The sequence below is a fragment of the Nyctereutes procyonoides genome, unplaced genomic scaffold (genome assembly GCF_905146905.1).
Source record: "Nyctereutes procyonoides isolate TBG_1078 unplaced genomic scaffold, NYPRO_anot_genome, whole genome shotgun sequence".
NCBI lineage: Eukaryota > Metazoa > Chordata > Mammalia > Carnivora > Canidae > Nyctereutes > Nyctereutes procyonoides.
The window spans coordinates 7,594,227-7,614,822 of record NW_026575040.1 but is presented as its reverse complement, the minus strand read 5'-3'; the positions used below and the strand labels follow the sequence as shown (position 1 = coordinate 7,614,822).

The window sequence follows — 20,596 nt, the reverse complement described above, 5'->3', positions numbered from 1 at the left end:
CACCACCACCACCACCACCACCTCCCCCCTCCTTTGGCTGCAATTAGGCCGGACTATTTCCGGTTGTTGCGGGGAGCGTCCAGCTCTCCCCCGTGCGGGGACCCTGCTCCCCGCCGTCTTTGGGGCGGGGGTGCCTCCTCGGTGCTCCCCAGCGCATCCCAGACCCCGCAGCTGCAGGACTCGCCCCCGCAGCTGGACGTTCGCAGCCGCGCGCGCCGCCGAGGCCGTGGCCCCGCCCCCTGCGCGCCGCTCGCGCTCCCCTCCCCCACCCTGGCTGCGCCTGCGCGCTGGGGGCAACGGTTGCAGGGCGCCGACGGCCCCGAGGCGGCGACGGTCGCCGCAGACGCCCCCTCGTTTCGGCGCTGAGGTACCCGGCCCGGCGGCCCAGGACGTTCCCGTCGCATGGCGGAGTGCTGCGGACGATGCCCATGAAGTCCTTGGTCCTCGTAGCTGCGCTGTTGCTCTGGCCTTCGTCCGTGCCGGCCTATCCGAGTGAGTGAGCGCCCGGCGGCGGCGGCGGCGGCGGCGGCGGCGGCACAGGGGACGCCTCTGAGGGAAGCCCCGCCGCCCCCCCGCCCCCCCGGGGCCCTACAAGGGGCGGGGCCCGGGCCTGACCCGCGGGGTACCTGGAGCCTGTGACCCCCCGTGACCCCTGCGGTTGACCTCTCGCCCCTTTGGCCAGAGTCTCTGCACGTGGGACAAAAGGGGGGCGCGGGGGGTTCTGCACGCTGCGAGCCGGTGGGCCACTGCGGCCTGTTCTGTAGGGCTGGCTGACCCAGAGTGGTGGTTTTTTTTGTTTTTTGTTTTGTTTTGTTTTACATTTTTAAAGGTGCACACAAAAATGTAATGCCTCCAGACACGTGGGAAACTATGACATTTCCAGTTGGCAGATAAAGTTTTATTGGGACACAGCCACGCTCGTTCCCTTCAGGACTTGCCCACGGCTGCTTTCCCGCGTGAACAGCCGCAGAATTAGGTCGCTGGCCCAGAGACAGACAGGGTGGCCTGCAAAGCCTCAAGAACTTGACCCTGTCTGACCTTTTACAGAGAAAAAAAAAAAACAAAAAAAAACGGTCTGTCCTTACCCGCTGTGGTAAAACGTGGAGGGCGTGTGGATCGTGGTGCCTGTCGAGGGCACCCGCCGACTCCGTTACCCCATTAGGCGCTCCTGCGGCTCCTCCCCCAGTGCACGCGGCGTTCACAGCCTCCTTCATTTAAGCGGAAGTGAAACTTTAATAAGAGGACTTGTTCCTGAAAACCAGTAAAGGTCAGAAATCAAAGCCGGCCGCGGCTACTCTGTTAACGTGCGGACGTGAGGCGGTGTTTTACGTGGAGTGTCCGGAACCTGTTGTTTCACGTAGGACTGACCCTGAGCCCAGAGGCTCGTCCGTCTAGTCCATGGTGACAATTTAGTAACGTTGGGGTTGGTTTAACCGGAAAAAAGGTTTGACAGGTAGGTGTGAAAAAAGTACCAAGGAGCATGCCGGTTAGGAAGCGCTGCGTTTCAGAGTTGTGAAAAGGTCTTGGTTAAAGCTTAGATTTAAAAAATGAAAATATGGGGGACCCGGGATCGAGTCCCACGTCGGGCTCCTTGCATGGAGCCTGCTTCTCCCTCTGCCTGTGCCTGTGCCTCTGCCTCTCTCTCTCTCTCTCTCTCATGAATAAATAAAATCTTTTATAAAAAATGAAAATACAACACAACCTGCATCATTCCTGGTAATTAGAAAAATTCTGGATAAAGTGTCCTAGAGAACCAAAGTTAGCCCTTTAAACGCCAGCACTTAACGACTGTTAGATTGTTTTAGAGATGGCTTTGTAAAATGTTTCTTCTTTACCGTAAAGAAACAGACACCCCGAAGATGACACCTTTCTTGATGTCTGATGGTGGTTATTACTAACCTCAGTTATTGCATTTTTGGTAGCTGTAGATCAGTGAGTCACAACTGGCTGACATGTATGGAGACTTTAGTTGAAGTGACATTGATACGGTCACAAAGGGCACCTGGGTGGCTTGGCCGTTGAGCTCCTGCCTTTGGCTCAGGTGGTGATCCTGGGGTCCTGGGACCCAGTCCCGCATGGTCCCGCATCGGGCTCCCTGCATGGAGCCTGCTTTTCTGTCTGCCTGTTCTCTCTGCCTTTCTCTCTGCATCTCTCATGAATAAATAAATCTTTTTTTAAAAAATTACTGTCACATAGTAGTACACTCTGGGATTGCTGGATCCTCACTTAAGTCCGTGCAGTCTCCTGCCTAAGTGCATCATTTCATGGCCAGTTCTTTTCTTTGTGCCCTCTTCCTTAAGCTTTCTTAAGGCTTGCAGGAAATGAAAAGATACTTCTCAGAAAAAAGGGCAGTTTTGTGTTAAATATGTAAATGGCCCAAGTGAGAAGGAAAATATATACAGATCATAGAAGACATCTTGAAAATGTAATTTACTTCTTTTCCACAGAAGTGGATTAAGAGATATGTAGGGCAATGTTAGTATGGCTACTTTCTCTAATTCTTTTTCTCTAAGTAATTTTATTTATTTATTGGAATAAGTACACCAAGAGAAACCAGGCTTATCCTTGTGTTTGATTTAAATGAGATTTTTCTTGGGACGCCTGGGTGGCTCAGCAGTTGAGCGTCTGCCTTTAGCCCAGGGTGTGATCCCGGAGACCTAAGGTCGAGTCCCACGTAGGGCTCCCTGCATGGAGCCTGCTTCTGCCTCTGCCTATGTCTCTGACTGTCTCTCTTTGTGTCTCTCATGAATAAATAAATAGAATCCTTTTTAAAAAAAGATTTTCCCTATGTTACATGGCCACTATTGCAACATTTGTTGGCAAAAGAATCATATAAAAAATGCTCCACATAGCTTTTTATAATGAAAACTGCAGCTTTGACTTTTTTTTCTAGCATGCTAAGCTTTAAGGTTATCTTATACAGAGATCATGGGTATTAAGTAATTATATTTGTTGAAAACCTCAGTACTTCTTTTAACTGTCCATACCTTTATAATAAGCTCAACCCAAGTTTAGCTAGTACTGGCTTAATCTAAATTCAGTTTGATATGAATAAGGCTTGGGTATACAGCAGTCTACATTCCTGTACATGCATACCCAGCCTGATGGTGCTGGATAAACACTTTTTTACTATATACTTAAATTTATATACATTCAGTTAATTTTCTTATATCTGATTTTTCCATAGTTTTGGTTTTAAATATTTTCCAAATTTAAAAATGATAGCTCTTTAATGTATATGCAGTGTATGACTTGCTTTACTTCTTTTTTTTTTTTAAAGATTTTATTTATTTATTTGAGAGAGAGAGCAAATACAAGTGGGGATAGGGGCAGAGGAAGAGGGAGAAGCAGACTCCCCACTGAGCAGGGAGCCCAATTCAGGCTGGATCCCAGGACCCTGAGATCATGACCCGAGCTGAAGGCAGATGCCACCCAGGTGCCTCTGCTTTACTTCTTAATGAGAATTCTTGTTGTTTTAAAAATAAATAAATAAATAACTCCTAAAGTATCATTTACATAATAGTTATATATTTGGATACTATTATGTAATTTGCCTTTTATAATTTTAATTCACCAAATATTCATGAGCCTGAAGCTACAAACACAAGAATGTGAAATACTAGCTTTTGGGCTCTTTTTGTTTGTTTGTTTGTTTTTGTTTTTGTTTTTTTTTGGGGGGGGGGCTCTTTTTTAAGATTTCATGAATAAATTGTTTTTTTCCTGATTATCTCTTTGAATCAGTCAGCAAAAGTAGAGTTAATGATACAGGATTGTTTTAAGCTCATATAAGAAAACCTCTTAACTTGCTTCTCCAGATTAGTGTTTAAAGAAGACTCAATTATGTGTGTTTATTGGCATATATTTGTCCTTAGGAAGGCCTTTGTCCTAATAGACCACAAAAGGCAAGGGAGTAGCAACACATCAAACAGCAATAATTGTTGAAATGTGTTGGTAAATACATTCAAAAGAAAAGCAGATACTTTTTGTCTCCAGTTCAAAAATAAAATTCACTACTAAGGTTGCAATTTCCCTTTACACTGTTTCAAGGCCCAAGGCTATAGCACTGGGAGGGTCTCTCAGATCTGTAGATGGAAGGCCATAACACACTTCATTAATGTTTTAGATAATGAGGAGCATGTTACCTAATAGGTGAATGTCCAGGGGGTTGCTTTTGGGGGGCATAGTAGTAGTTGCACTAGTCTGTCCTTCAAATGTTTTATTGGAAAAAAGTACTGTCTTTCTGTTCCTTTGATAGGCTTTCATGTGTTTTTTTTTAAAGACTTCTTTTTTTCTGATATTCGCTGGTTATCCCAACACCACTTTGTATCTTCCCTATTCTGAATGGGTTTGACCATCCTTCCAAGGAGACAGTAGTTAGAACGTAGTATTAGAGACCAAAATATCTGGGATACATACCAGATATTGTTATTTAGGTCATTTTATTGAACAGAACTAAAAGAGATCTATTTCAAAGTCATGAGTTTGATTCTAATTAAATTTTAACATTACTCCTGGAATAATTTTTTTAACTTTTTACTGGAACAAAATTTATATCCCTTTTTGTAAAGAAAATTTGGAGTGTGTGGCTGGCTCGGTTGGTGGAGCATGTGACTTGATCTGGGGGTTGTGAATTCAAGCCCCATATTGGGAGTATAGAGATTACTTAAAAATAAAATCTCAGGGACGCCTGGGTGGCTCAGCGGTGGAGTGTCTGCCTTTGGCCCAGGGCATGATCCTGGAGTCCCAGGATTGAGTCCCACATTGGGCTCCCTGCTTCTCTCTACCTGTGTCTCTGCCTCTCTGTGTGTGTGTGTGTGTGTGAGTGTGTGTGTGTCTCATAAATAAATAAATAAAAATCTTTAAAATAAAATCAAATAAAATCTTAAAATAAATAAATAAAAATACAGTTTAATGAAGCTGTTTTGGTTATGTGTTGCAGGGTACAGATCACCTCCCAGATTTATTATTTCACATGATTCTATGGGATGATTGACTCAGTAAGGCAGTTCTGCCTCAAATGGTGGATTTGAGGTCACTTATTCAGTTGTATTCAGCTGGAAGCTCAACTAGGATGAGAATATCCAAAATGGCCTCTTATCTTCCAAGGTCTTTCTCTACATGACTTATCTTTTAGTAGTCTCACCCAAATGTCATTCTACCGTGGCAGCTTGCTTCTAAGAGGGAGCTGTATAAACCGCCAGTATGCAAGCTCTTATCAGGCCTATGCTGTGTCAGACTTGGTGATGTCTCCATAGGCCAAGACAGTCACATTGGGCAGGACCATATACACTATGGGAATACACTAACCAAGAACATAAATACCAAGAAGTGCAAAGCCATAAAGTTAAATTCCTTCCTCCCACCAAGCTTTATTGAGGTATGATTGACAAAATTCAACTATATTGAAAGTATACAATGTGATAATTTGATATATGTCTACATTGTGAAAGGATTCCCACCACTGAGTTAATTAGTATGTCACCTTACTTAATTATAATTACCTTTGTGTGTATCAATCATATTCACAATGTTGTACATTAGATCCTCAGGCCTTACTCATCTTATAAATGAAAGTTTGTACCCTTTTACTAGACTATTTCTTCTACCCCCAAACCTAAAGTTGTATTTCTTTAACTGGAACACTTAATATGAACAAAATTACTTGTTTTGTCTGTCAGCAAAAATTTAAATCAACAAATTATAGGAAAACTCCTAGATGAATAATGTAATGTTTCCCTGTGTGACCATTCTTTGATCTCCGTGGTTTCTCCTGAGAATTCAAACTGCCATTCAGATTTTTTTCCCACTACAGAGAAGGTGTTATTTCTTTCTTCATTCAAGATTTTTTTCTTTGTCTTTAGTATTCAGAAGTTTGACCATATGTCTTGGCATGGATTTCTTTTGGTTTGTTCTGTTTGAGGTTCACTTAGCTTTTTGAATCTGTAAGCTCGTGTGGTTTTGTTTTGCCAAACATGGGATTATTTTCAGCCATTTTATGTCTTTGAGTACTTTTTCAGACTCACCATCTTTCTTCTTTACTTCCAAGATATGGATGACATACATGTTAGGTCCTTTTGTTATACCCTCACACGTCTCTGAGGCTCTGTCCATTTCTTTTTCAGTCCATTTTCTGTTTTTCATGTCAAGTATTTGCCATTGTTCTGTCTTCCAGTTCATAGATTCTTTCCTCTGTCCCCTACATTCTGTTGTTGAGCCTGTCAAGTTTTTTTCATTTCAATCTTTGTGTTTTTCAGTTTATAATTTCAGTTTGGTTCTTCTTTATACTATTTCTTTTGCTGAGATTTTCTAGTTATTTGCTGAGAGTTTCTATTTTTCTTTCTTTTTTAAAAATGTATTTATTTTAGAGAGAGAGAGGGTGCAAGCAAGGGGTGAGGGGGTAGAGGGAGAGGGAGAGAAGCATACTCCTCACTTAGCATAGACCCTGATGCAAGGCTTGATCCCAGGACCCTGAGATCATGATCTGGGCTGAAATCAAGAGTCGGATGTCCAATCTACTGAGCCACCCAGGTGCCCCAAGACTTTCTATTTTTCAGTTGTGTCAATCATGTCTATAATTACTTGTTCAAGCATTTTTATGATGACTGCTTTTAAATGCCTGTCAGATGATTCTAACATTTGTGTCATCTTTGTGTTGGTATCTGTTGACTGCTTTTTCTCATTCAAATAGAGATTTTATTAGTTCTTATTGTGACCATTGGCTTTTGATTAAAACCTGAACAATTTGGGTTTTATATTGTAAGACTCTGGATCTTATTTAAATCTTCTGTTACAGGGCAGCCCCGGGTGGCTCAGCGGTTTAGCGCTGCCTTCAGTCCAGGGCATGATCCTGGAGACCCAGGATCAAGTCCCATGTCAGGCTCCCTGTGTGGAGCCTGCTTCTCCCTCTGCCTGTGTCTCTGTGTCTCTTTTTATTTATGAATAAATAAATAAAATCTTTTTAAAAAATAAATCTTTTGTTACAGATTTAAATAGGCCTCTGACACCACAAGGTGGAGATGAAGGTCCCAGCTCCTCACACAGCCTTCTCTACTGGAAGAGAAGGTATCAGTTCATACTTGGTAGCAACACTTCTAGGGGTTACGGGTAGAGGGGTTGGATCACATGGCTGAAGCCTGATGAGGGTAAAAGTCTGAGTTTCCCCTCAGCGTTTGCTAGTGGCTGTAGGGGTACAAAGTTTTCTGTGGTGTTTGACTGGAATAGAGTGGTTATTGCCTAAAAGTTTTGTCTTGCTAGGCTACTCTTTTACTTGTCCTTTGGCTAGAGAGCACAGTCTTGGAGACTTTTTTGTCTGTGTCCATTGATGTTTCTGGGTTGCTGGCTTCTCCAGTCTCTCGTCTAGAGTATGTATGGCAAAAAGAAAACCCAGGGAACTCATTGGTGTATTATTCCTCAGATCTTAAAGTTCCAAGTTGGTCTGTCTTCTACCTTTCAGAATGTGCATTTATATTGTGTCCAGGGTTTTTAACTGTGCTTAGTAGGAAGACTAGGGGGAAGTACATGTTCTCTATCTTTTTGGAAGTGAAAATCAGATACATGGTTTTAAAACATTTTATTTGGGACCCATGGAAGAGACAATATACTTTGCAAGTAAACAAGAATACCTAAGTAGAGGATACATCGGAATTATGTGATGACCTGTTTTTATTTTTAATTTTGGTCCAAATATAATGGAATTAGGCTTGCAGTGCTTTTGTTTGTATTACTTTCCAGTTTGTATATAACACAGTAGATATTAGTGAAAGGAGAAGTCTTAAGTGAACATCAGACATCTAAATTGTTAAGTAGAATTTTATCTGACTAGTGATTCATAGTACTCCACCTAAATAATGTACAGATAATGTAAATAAATTCAATATTTTGAGAGTCTATCTAAAAATCTAAGTTTTCAGTTTTATAGCCAATCAACCAGTGTACATTACTAGCAGCATTCATTTTAATTTACAAGGAGTTTGATGCCAAATCTTAATGCTTTCTCTCAGGTCTTTAGCCAAGTACATGTTATTAGTTTAAATATTAGCTTATAGGTCCATAATTTAAAATGGTTCAAAATATAACCAAGTTAATATCAAAATAAAATACAATTCATATTAAATATTATCAGAGAATTACAACACTTTATACCTAAAACATTTTAATGGAAAAATGCTAATGGTCATTATGATCTTAAAATATTGTGTAGGTTTCATAATAACTAATTTTTAAGACACTAGATACTTGGTTTATAGCACATTTCAAGTGAAATTGCATATTCACATTATAATTATATGTTTTTCAATATACTTCTCAAAAAGCTTAGATTGTTTTTTTTTTTTTAAGATTTTATTTATTTATTCATGAGAGAGGCAGAGACACGGGCAGAGGGAGAAGCAGGCTCCATGCAGGGAGCCCGACGTGGGACTCGATCCCGGGTCTCCAGGATCAGGCCCCGGGCTGAAGGCAGCTCTAAACCGCTGAGCCACCCGGGCTGCCCAAAGCTTAGATATTTTAGCTTCAGTGCAAAAATCCAAATTCTGTCTAGATTTGAATATACCCTAATTACTTTCCATTTTTGTATTCTGTGATAACAACATTATCACCACACAAATGAAACATAAAAAATGCTTTTTTAAAAAGTAAAATTTTTCAAAAAAAAAAAAAGTAAAATTTTTTTTATAAGACTTACCTAAATTTTACCAATATTCTTCTGGAATTTTAAATTGTAGCATTAAGTAAGAAACTCCCCAAAGAAATATTGAAATAACCTAGTTTTATTGTAGACCTGTATCTTATTATCCTTTAAAGTAAAAATCTTTCCTATAGAAGTTCCCAAATTTAAATTACATATATATTTTTTAAAAACTAGGGCAGCCCGGGTGGCTCAGCAGTTCAGAGCTGCTTTCAGCCCAGGGTGTGATCCTGGAAACCTGGGATTGAGTTCCATGTCAGGCTCCCTGCATGGAAACTGCTTCTCCCTCTGCCTCTGTTGTTGCCTCTTTCTCTCTCTCACTATCTCTGTGTCTCAAATGAATGAATGAATGAATGAATGAATGATCTTTTTTTAAAAATTAAAATAAAATAAAAATTATATTCCCCCTCCTTTTTTTTTTTTTTAACCAAAGAAGAGGTGGGAGTGGTTTAGTTGTCCTTTTTAATTCAGCTTAGAAACTATTGAATCTTTACCCAAGATTTAAGGTGACATGTTTTTCCTTTCTTAAAAACTTTAGTCTCAGAGAAACTAGGTATATTATTGTATAAGATTTATAATATTAGCATTTTATTACTATCATATTTTGTAATTTTTGGCATGCTGTCACTTTTTAGGAGCATAGAGTCTTTTATTTTTTTTCATTTTTGAGTAAAGTTTTTCTGGGAAAAAATTGTTAAAACAGATAATGCATAATACATTTTAGTTTTACCAATTAGGAAATCCCTCCAGAAACAAATAAGGGTGTAGCCTTTTGGATTTTTACAAAAAAACACATCTATATATATCCATTCTTTTAAATAGACATTGTAGAAGAAAATATTAGCTTTTTTACACCCATTACCAATTGAAGTTTTAAGTATGCAATTGGATATTTTAATTTATGCTTGATAATATATTTTTAAGAACATGAGACTTCCAAACATCATTTTTAAAGCTCAATTGGTTTGTAATATATTTGCATAGATAGAGCATTAGGTTTTCTTGGGGTGGTTTATTATGTAGTTTCACTAAAAAAGAAAAGCCACATAATTTACATGTGTTAAAAACCAATATTTATTGTTTAAAATGACTGACTAGAGCTAAAAATCATACTTTTTATTTTAAAAATTTGTAATATCTCTAGCCACAGAAATCATAATTCCTCAGCTGAGATGGGGAAATCAAACCACTCCTAACTCTTTGGTAGAAGAAAAAAATCTTATGAGCTCTACTGTCATATCCGTAATCTTAAATTTAAGATATTTTATATTAATTTTGTCATAGTTCAAAATAATAAAATTTATGGCATAATGAAACTGGGAAATATAGCTCAGTTTATAGAATATCTTCAATTAGTTCTACTAACTGAAATGAAAATAACATCTATTGATAAAATCAATTTTTTGATAAAATCAAATTTTTATAAACTAGTTCTTTAAAAATGATTTTTTTGTTTTATCTTTCTGTTAATATCCAATAACTCTAATTCAAAACAGAGTGATAAACATGACATATTTTAAATTTTATTTATTTATTCATGAGAGACAGGCAGAGGGAGAAGCAGGCTCCATGCAGGGAGCCTGATGTGGGACTCGATCCCAGGTCTCCAGGATCACACCCTGGGCTGAAGGCAGGCGCTAAACCGCTGAGCCACCCGGGCTGCCCATAAGCATGACATTTTAAGTATATATGTACAATAATGTACACAAGTCACAGGCTTAATGAATTTTTATGGTTAATGTCCCTGTATAACCAATGCCTGAACCAAGTGACAAAATATTACTAGCCTAGACTAGTTTACAAGTATTGTATTTTAATGCATGCAGCTATTTAAAATCTTGCATAGAGGGGTGTTTGGGTGGCTCAGTTGGTTAAGCTATAGACTCTTGATTTTGGCTCAGGTCATGATCTTGGGGTTGTGAGATCGAGCCCCTTGTCCGGCTGAGCCCAGAGTCTGCTTAAGATTCTCTCTCTTTCTCACTTGCATGCTTGCTCTCTCTAATAAATAAATTCTTTAAAAAAATAAGTAAGTAAATAAATAAAAATAAAATCTTTCATACAAATTTAAGTAACTGAAATTTCCTAAATTTCTTACATTTCCAAAACTAGGTTTCTCCAGAAAGAACTTATATAGAAAGAAAGACTATTCATATAACCACATGAATGATTAGGTTAACCAAATAAGATTCTTGAATATGACAGATCAAATGACTTGTATTTTTTCATCTATCTCGAAGTGTACTAAAAAAAGAACAGGTTTCTTTTAAACTCTAGTACTGTAATGCTGCTACCAAGAAAGAATTGTCAATTAAAACATTAACAATCTCAAATGAAAATTAAGCAATTAGAATAGAGAATATATCAGACTGTAGTGTGTTTAACAACAAAACAGTTTTAAAAATACACACAACCCCAAACAAAATAATTTGACCGTTCACTAGTTGGAGTGGAATGTAGTCAAATTATCCAAAAGCAGTTTCAATGTTCAAACTTGTTATTCAGTCAGTATTTTTGTAGTAAGTTTTAATATTAATAAATTGTTATTGACAGAACCAATAATTATGTCAGTTTTAATCAAGATTTCCAGCTAAAGTAATAGTTGTATGGCTTATTATAAAAGGGAATGCAATTATAATTTAGAGGAGGGTTTAAAATTCAGGTAGAGGGGATCCCTGGGTGGCGCAGCGGTTTGGCGCCTGCCTTTGGCCCAGGGCGCAATCCTGGAGACCCGGGATCGAATCCCACATCGGGCTCCCGGTGCATGGAGCCTGCTTCTCCGTCTGCCTGTGTCTCTGCCTCTCTCTCTCTCATTCTGTGTGACTATCATGAATAAATAAAAATTTAAAAAAAATAAAATTCAGGTAGATGTGCTTTAAATTAATGTTAAAAGTCAATTGGAAAAGATTAGTTAAAATTAATGTCTGTACATATATATTTTTTACTTCTGTTAACCGAGATGGCCTAATAACAATGTCACTCTGTAATGCTGTTTTTGATATGTGCTTCCAGCCCTCAGATTTTTGTCTTTAATATTTTCCATAAAAAGAAACTAAGACTCCTTGAATAGATAGCTGATTTCCGTCTTATGGGAAATAAAGTACAGATTGAAGGGGTAAGGATGAGAGTGGAGCAGGATGGCAGGGAGTCAAGCAGCAGTAACTACCGGAGAACAAGCAAGGATCCTTTAAAAATTCAGAGGTTCTCTCAAAAGGATACAGGAGACAGCTTTCAGTGGCTCCAGCTGGCTAAGTTGTGACCATTTGAACATAAAAAAAGAAATTTATAATAACTGTTAAAAAGTATATGAGTCATAATGAAACTCAAAAGTGTAATAACTACTTTTCAAATACTTAATACTTGGGTAAATTTTACTTATATGTTTAAAAATACTTTACATTTAATTTTATTTATGTGACCCAAATAGGCATGGTATTTCTTTACACAAAAACTAATACAAATCAGTGCTTACAAGAAGATCTTACTTTCTCCCTGTAAAATATTTATGGACATGCCCATGATTCTTTTGTCAACCTCCCCTAACCCAGAGGCTACCCCACACAAAGGATTCACATATTAGAAGATATGCTGCATATTATTTCAGACGTTAATGAAATGTGTCAAGATGGTCTGTTTACACTAAGGTGCTCTCCCAACTGGTCCTGATAGCTATACCACAACAGGATGAAGAGAACTTGATGCCAAAGCCAAGTGACCTCTTAAATGTGCTTGAAACATACAAAATTATGCTTTTTATTTGCATTTGTTTGCTTGTCGATGTGTTTGTTAGTTGTTGCTGGTGGCTATTTTAACTTTTCTTCTTGCCTTTTGTGGTTCTTAAAAAGAATGGAGTAGATGAATACATCCCCACAATGTTAGAAGCCAGGAACTTACACGCTAGGCCTTCTGCTTTCCTGGTCCAAAATAATCTTGCCCTGAGAATTTCATTTGTACCATTTGGTCCTAGGTGATAAAATGAGAAATAATTTTTGTTGCTTACTCTTTTTTTTTTTAATTTTTATTTATTTTATGATAGTCACACACACACACACACACACACACACACAGAGAGAGAGAGAGAGAGAGAGAGAGGCAGAGACACAGGCAGAGGGAGAAGCAGGCTCCATGCACCGGGAGCCTGATGTGGGATTCGATCCGGAGTCTCCAGATCGCGCCCTGGGCCAAAGGCAGGCGCCAAACCGCTGCGCCACCCAGGGATCCCTGTTGCTTACTCTTAAATGAAAAATACATAATTTTTTAGATTCTTGACTTTGTGGTTTCAAGGCCAAGAACACTTAATGACTTAAAAATGCCTAAGAGGCATATTTCAATAAAAAATTTATTTAATTTTTTTAAAGATTTCATTTATTCATGAGAGACACAGAGAGAGAGGCAGAGTCATAGGCAGAGGCAGAAGCAGGCTCCCTGTGGGGAACCCAATGCAGAACTTGATCCCAGGACCCTGGGATTACAACCTGAGCCAAAGGCTCAATCGCTGAGCCACCCAGGTGTCCCTTATTAAAAAATTTAAATGTTTATCAAATGTAATAGCTGTTAGAGAAATACAAGTCAAAAACTCAATGTGTTACGACTTAACCCCCCCAAGGGTGGCTAGTCAAAAGGACAGATAATAAGTATTGAGATGATAGGGAGAAATTGGAACCCTCATGCATTGTTACAGGTGGGAATGCAGCTGCTTTGGCAGTTCCTCAAGGGTTAAACATAGTATTACCATGTAATTTAGTAACTCCACTCCCAGACATGTGTTCAAGGGAAGTAAAAACACACATCCACATAAAAACTTGTACATGAACATGACAGCATTACCCATCATTATCACTAAAAAGTAGAAACAAGCCAAATGTGTAGCAACTGATGAATTCATCAACAAAATGTGGTATGTCCATACAATGGAATATTATTTGACCATAAAAAGGAATGAAATACTGACATCTACTACAATATGGATGAGTTATAAAAATATTATACTAAGTAAAAGAAGCCAGTTACTAAAGAACTCATTGTTTGATTTAATTTCTGTGAAACATCAAGAATAGGCAAATCCATAGACCGAAAGTAGATTAGTGTTTGTCTAAGGCTGAGGGAAATAGGGAATGGGTTTATTTGGGGGATGATGAAACTTTTAAACTTAGATTGTGGTGATGGTTGCACAACTGTGAATATACTAGACACCACTGAACTGTATACTTTACAATATATAAAAGATAAGTTATGAAGATATTTTAATCATAGTAACCCTTAGAGATTTTTAATCCCCATGGTTGTAATTTACTTAGTTATGTTAATGAAGTGTTACCTTAGAGATTAAAAAAAAATCTAATAAAAGAAAATTAACAGAACTTAAATTTAGTTAAATTTATGTAATCTAAATTTGTATTAGGCCATTTAGTAAAGGCCAGTTAGAAGAAGTGTAGGGGGGCAGCCCCGGTGGCTCAGTGGTTTAGCGCTGCCTGCAGCCAAGGGTGTGATCCTGGAGACCCCTGATGGAGTCCCATGTCAGGCTCCCTGCATGGAACCTGCTTCTCCCTCTGCCTGTGTCTCTGCCTCTCTCTTTCTCTCTGTGTCTCTGATAAATAAATAAAATTTTAAAAAAAAGTGTAGGGACTTTCTGAAAATTGGGGCTATTTAACTACAATATTTATAATGTTGTTGATAAACCTCAGACTTAGAAATTTAGAAAAATATAAAAACTGCTACCTTTGCCTAAAATAAGAGAACTTTTTTTTTTAAGTCCAGATTTTCTCTCTAATAATTATTGGACAATTAGCTAAGAAACGAAACCAAACAAAACTCCAAACCAAAACAAAAGACGATCTTTATTATTTTTTTAATTTTTATTTATTTATGATAGTCACACACAGAGAGAGGGAGAGAGGCAGAGACATAGGCAGAGGGAGAAGCAGGCTCCATGCACCGGGAGCCCGACGTGGGATTCGATCCCGGGTCTCCAGGATCGCGCCCTGGGCCAAAGGCAGGCGCCAAACTGCTGTGCCACCCAGGGATCCCAAAAGACTATCTTTAGACCAGCAGATTTATTTTAAACATAACGTGGCATTTAGTTTCCTTCTACAGCATTCTTATAGAATTTTATGAAATTTTTCTTTTACCTGTGATTATTTCCTTAAGATAAATTAGTGGAGGTACAATTAATTTACATACTTGCCAGCATTTGGTTCATCCATTCAGTCATTCATTTAACCAGTACTTTTTGACTGTCTGCTATGAGTGTAGGCACTGGGTAGATCAGGGGATATAGAGAACAAAGCAGACATGGCCACAGCTTGCAAAGAGCTCACAATATGTAGTAGTTAAAAAACATTAAGCACATATAGTTAAGATTATCTTAAATTCTGTAAAGAAAAGATCAGTTTGCTAGTGAGAAACTACTGAAGGATCTGGGGATCATAAAAGTAAAGTTACTTTTTTTTTTTTAAAGTAGGCTCTACACCCAACCCAGAGCTCAGTGTGGGGCTTGAACTCATGACCCTGAGATTGAGACCTGGGCTTGATCAAGAATCAGATGCTTAATTGACTTCCAGGTGACCCAGGAAGTTACTTCTTTTACTAAGAAAATAACTATACATATGCTAATCCCAGGTTTTATTGTTTTTAAAGAATTTTACCTACTTGACTGACAGTTTGTTTTTAACTTGCATTTCTTTTATGAACAATGAACTTTAGCAACTTTTCATGCTAACTGGCTTTTATTTCTTAGACTCTCTTCTGTCTTTAATTGGCCATTCTATGAGAAGGAAATACTTATTTTGTGGGTTTTTTTTTTTTTTTTTTTTTGCACATCTAATGCCTGATTTATTTATTTATTTTTTAAAATAAATTTATTTTTTATTGGTGTTCAATTTACCAACATACAGAATAACACCCAGTGCTCATCCCGTCAAGTGCCCCCCTCAGTGCCTGTCACCCATTCACCCCCACCCCCCACCCTCGTCCCCTTCCACCACCCCTAGTTCATTTCCCAGAGTTAGGAGTCTTTATGTTCTGTCTCCCTTTCTGATATTTCCCACACATTTCTTCTCCCTTCCCTTCTATTCCCTTTCACTATTATTTATATTCCCCAAATGAATGAGAACATATAATGTTTGTCCTTCTCCAATTGACTTACTTCACTCAGCATAATACCCTCCAGTTCCATCCACGTTGAAGCAAATGGGTATTTGTCGTTTCTAATGGCTGAGTAATATTCCATTGTATACATAAACCACATCTTCTTTATCCATTCATCTTTCGATGGACACTGAGGCTCCTTCCACAGTTTAGCTATTGTGGACATGGCTGCTATAAACATCGGGGTGCAGGTGTCCCGGCGTTTCATTGCATCTGTATCTTTGGGGTAAATCCCCAGCAGTGCAATTGCTGGGTCGTAGGGAAGGTCTATTTTTAACTCTTTGAGGAACCTCCACACAGTTTTCCAGAGTGGCTGCACCAGTTCACATTCCCACCAACAGTGTAAGAGTGTTCCCTTTTCTCCGCATCCTCTCCAACATTTGTGGTTTCCTGCCTTGTTAATTTTCCCCATTCTCACTGGTGTGAGGTGGTATCTCATTGTGGTTTTGATTTGTATTTCCCTGATGGCAAGTGATGCAGAGCATTTTCTCATGTGCATGTTGGCCATGTCTATGTCTTCCTCTGTGAGATTTCTGTTCAGGTCTTTTGCCCATTTCATGATTGGATTGTTTGTTTCTTTGGTGTTGAGTTTAATAAGTTCTTTATAGATCTTGGAAACTAGCCCTTTATCTGATACGTCATTTGCAAATATCTTCTCCCATTCTGTAGGTTGTCTTTTAGTTTTGTTGATTGTATCCTTTGCTGTGCAAAAGCTTCTTATCTTGATGAAGTCCCAATAGTTCATTTTTGCTTTTGTTTCTTTTGCCTTCCTGGATGTATCTTGCAAGAAGTTACTGTGGCTGAGTTCAAAAAGGGTGTTGCCTGTGTTCTCCTCTAGGATTTTGATGGAATCTTGTCTCACATTTAGATCTTTCATCCATTTTGAGTTTATCTTTGTGTATGGTGAAAGAGAGTGGTCTAGTTTCATTCTTCTGCATGTGGATGTCCAATTTTCCCAGCACCATTTATTGAAGAGACTGTCTTTCTTCCAGTGGATCGTCTTTCCTCCTTTATCGAATATTAGTTGACCATAAAGTTGAGGGTCCACTTCTGGGTTCTCTATTCTGTTCCATTGATCTATGTGTCTGTTTTTGTGCCAGTACCACACTGTCTTGATGTCCACAGCTTTGTAGTACAACCTGAAATCTGGCATTGTGATGCCCCCAGCTATGGTTTTCTTTTTTAAAATTCCCCTGGCTATTTGGGGTCTTTTCTGATTCCACACAAATCTTAAAATATTTTGTTCTAACTCTCTGAAGAAAGTCCATGGTATTTTGATAGGGATTGCATTAAACATGTAAATTGCCCTGGGTAACATTGACATTTTCACAGTATTAATTCTGCCAATCCATGAGCATGGAATATTTTTCCATCTCTTTGTGTCTTCCTCAATTTCTTTCAGAAGTGTTCTATAGTTTTGAGGGTATAGATCCTTCACCTCTTTGGTTAGGTTCATTCCTAGGTATCTTATGCTTTTGAGTACAATTGTAAATGGGATTGACTCCTTAATTTCTCTTTCTTCAGTCTCATTGTTAGTGTATAGAAATGCCACTGATTTCTGGGCATTGATTTTGTATGCTGCCACACTGCCAAATTGCTGTATGAGTTCTAGCAATCTTGGGGTGGAGGCTTTTGGGTTTTCTATGTAGAGTATCATGTCATCGGCGAAGAGGGAGAGTTTGACTTCTTCTTTGCCAATTTGAATGCTTTTAATGTCTTTTTGTTGTCTGATTGCTGAGGCTAGGACTTCCAGTACTATGTTGAATAGCAGTGGTGAGAGTGGACATCCCTGTCTTGTTCCTGATCTTAGGGGAAAGGCTCCCAGTGCTTCCCCATTGAGAATGGTATTTGCTGTGGGCTTTTTGTAGATGGCTTTTAAGATGTTGAGGAATGTTCCATCTATTCCTACACTCTGAAGAGTTTTGATCAGGAATGGAAGCTGTATTTTGTCAAATGCTTTCTCTGCCTCTAATGAGAGGATCATATGGTTCTTGCTGATATGATGAATCAATCACATTGATTGTTTTACTAGTGTTGAACCAGCCTTGTGTCCCGGGGATAAATCCTACTTGGTCATGGTGAATAATTTTCTTAATGTACTATTGGATCCTATTGGCTAGTATCTTGTTGAGAATTTTTGCATCCATGTTCATCAGGGATATTGGTCTGTAATTCTCCTTTTTGGTGGGGTCTTTGTCTGGTTTTGGAATTAAGCTGATGCTGGCCTCATAGAATGAATTTGGAAGTACTCCGTCTCGGGGATCCCTGGGTGGCACAGCGGTTTGGTGCCTGCATTTGGCCTAGGGCGCGATCCTGGAGACCCGGGATCGATCCTACATCGGGCTCCCGGTACATGGAGCCTGCTTCTCCCTCTGCCTGTGTCTCTGCCTCTCTCTCTCTCTCTCTGTGACTATCATAAGTAAATAAAAATTAAAAAAAAAAAAGAAGTACTCCGTCTCTTTCTATCTTTCCAAACAGTTTTAGTAGAATAGGTATGGTTTCTTCTTTAAACGTTTGATAGAATTCCCCTGGGAAGCCATCTGGCCCTGGACTTTTGTGTCTTGGGAGGTTTTTGATGACTGCTTCAATTTCCTCCCTGGTTATTGGCCTGTTAAGGTTTTCTATTTCTTCCTGTTCCAGTTTTGGTAGTTTGTGGCTTTCCAGGAATGCATCCATTTCTTCCGGATTGCCTAATTTATTGGTGTATGGTTGTTCATAATATGTTTTTAAAATCGTTTGTATTTCCTTGGTGTTGGTAGTGATCTCTCCTTTCTCATTCATAATTTTATTAATTTGAGTCTTCTCTCTCTTCTTTTTAATAAGGCTGGCTAATGGTTTATCTATCTTATTAATTCTTTCAAAGAACCAACTCCTGGTTCCACAGTTCTTCTGGTCTCAATTTCATTGAGCTCTGCTCGAATCTTTATTAACTCTCTTCTTCTGCTGGGTGTAGGATCTATTTGCTGTTATTTCTCTAGCTCCTTTATGTGTAAGGTTAGCTTCTGTATTTGAGTTCTTTCCAGTTTTTGAATGGATGCTTGTATTGCGATGTATTTCCCCCTTAGGACTGCTTTTGCTGCATCCCAAAGATTGTGAATGGTTGTATCTTCATTCTCATTAGTTTCCATGAATCTTTTTAATTCTTCCTTAATTTCCTGGTTGACCCTTTCATCTTTTAGCAGGATGGTCCTTAACCTCCACGTGTTTGAGGTCCTTCCAAACTTCTTGTTGTGATTTAGTTCTAATTTCAAGGCATTATGGTCTGAGAATATGCAGGGGATGATCCCAATCTTTTGGTATCGGTTCAGACCCGATTTGTGACCCAGTATGTGGTCTATTCTGGAGAAAGTTCCATGTGCACTTGAGAAGAATGTGTATTCAGTTGAGTTTGGATGTAAAGTTCTGTAGATGTCTGTGAAATCCATCTGGTCCAGTGTATCATTTAAAGCTCTCGTTTCTTTAGAGATGTTGTGCTTAGAAGACCTATCGAGTATAGAAAGAGCTAGATTGAAGTCACCAAGTATAAGTGTATTATTATCTAAGTATTTCTTCACTTTGGTTATTAATTGATTTAAATATTTGGCAGTTCCCACATTTGGGGCATATATATTGAGGATTGTTAAGTCCTCTTGTTGGATAGATTCTTTAAATATGATACAGTGTCCCTCTTCATCTTCTTACTACAGTCTTCAGGGTAAATTTTAGTTTATCTGATATAAGGATGGCTACCCCTGTTTTCTTTTGAGGACCATTTGAATGGTAAATGGTTCTCCAACCTTTTATTTTCAGGCTGTAGGTGTCCTTCTGTCTAAAATGAGTCTCTTGTAGACAGCAAATAGATGGGTCCTGTTTTTTTATCCAGTCTGAAACCCTGCACCTTTTGATGGGGTCATTAAGCCCGTTCACATTCAGAGTTACTATTGACAGATATGAGTTTAGTGTCATCATGATTTCTATTCAGTCCTTGTTTTTGTGGATTGTTCCACTGAACTTCTTCTTAAAGGGGAATTTTAAGAGTCCCCCTTAAAATTTCTTGCAGAGCTGGTTTGGAGGTCACATATTCTTTCAGTTCCTGCCTGTCTTGGAAGCTCTTTATCTCTCCTTCCATTTTGAATGAGAGCCTTGCTGGATAAAGTATTCTTGGTTGCATGTTCTTCTCATTTAGGACCCTGAATATATCCTGCCAGCCCTTTCTGGCCTGCCAGGTCTCTGTGGAGAGGTCTGCTGTTACCCTAATATTCCTCCCCATAAAAGTCAGGGACTTCTTGTCTCTTGCTGCTTTAAGGATCTTCTCTTTATCTTTGGAATTTGCAAGATTCACTATTAAATGTCGAGGTGTTGAACGGTTTTTATTGATTTTAGGCGGGGATCTCTCTATTTCCTGGATCTGAATGCCTGTTTCCCTTCCCAGATTAGGAAAGTTTTCAGCTATGATTTGTTCAAATACATATTCTGGCCCTCTGGCCCTTTCAGCGCCCTCGGGAACCCCAATTAAACATAGGTTTTTATTCCTCAGGCTGTCGTTTATTTCCCTTAATCTATCTTCGTGGTCTTTTAATTGTTTGTCTCCTTTTTCCTCAGTTTCCCTCTTTGCCATCAACTTTTCTTCTGTGTCACTCACTCGTTCTTCCACCTTGTTAACCCTCTTCGTTAGGACTTCTAGTTTGGGTTGCATCTCATTCAATTGATTTGTAATTTCTGCCTGATTGGATCTAAATTCTGCAGTCATGAAGTCTCTTGAGCCCTTTATGCTTTTTTCTAGAGCCA

At 38.8% G+C, this 20,596-nt stretch overlaps 1 protein-coding gene across 1 annotated transcript in view; it reads left to right on the top strand.

The window, feature by feature from the left end:
* The first annotated feature begins 300 nt into the window (after positions 1-300).
* Positions 301-20,596, top strand: part of SPESP1 (sperm equatorial segment protein 1) — a 35,626-nt gene continuing 15,330 nt past the window's right edge. Inside the window, exon 1 of the mRNA XM_055320278.1 lies at positions 301-492. Coding sequence (XP_055176253.1) covers positions 423-492 — 70 coding nt within the window. The 5' untranslated portion in view covers positions 301-422. The remainder of the gene's footprint in view (positions 493-20,596) is intronic.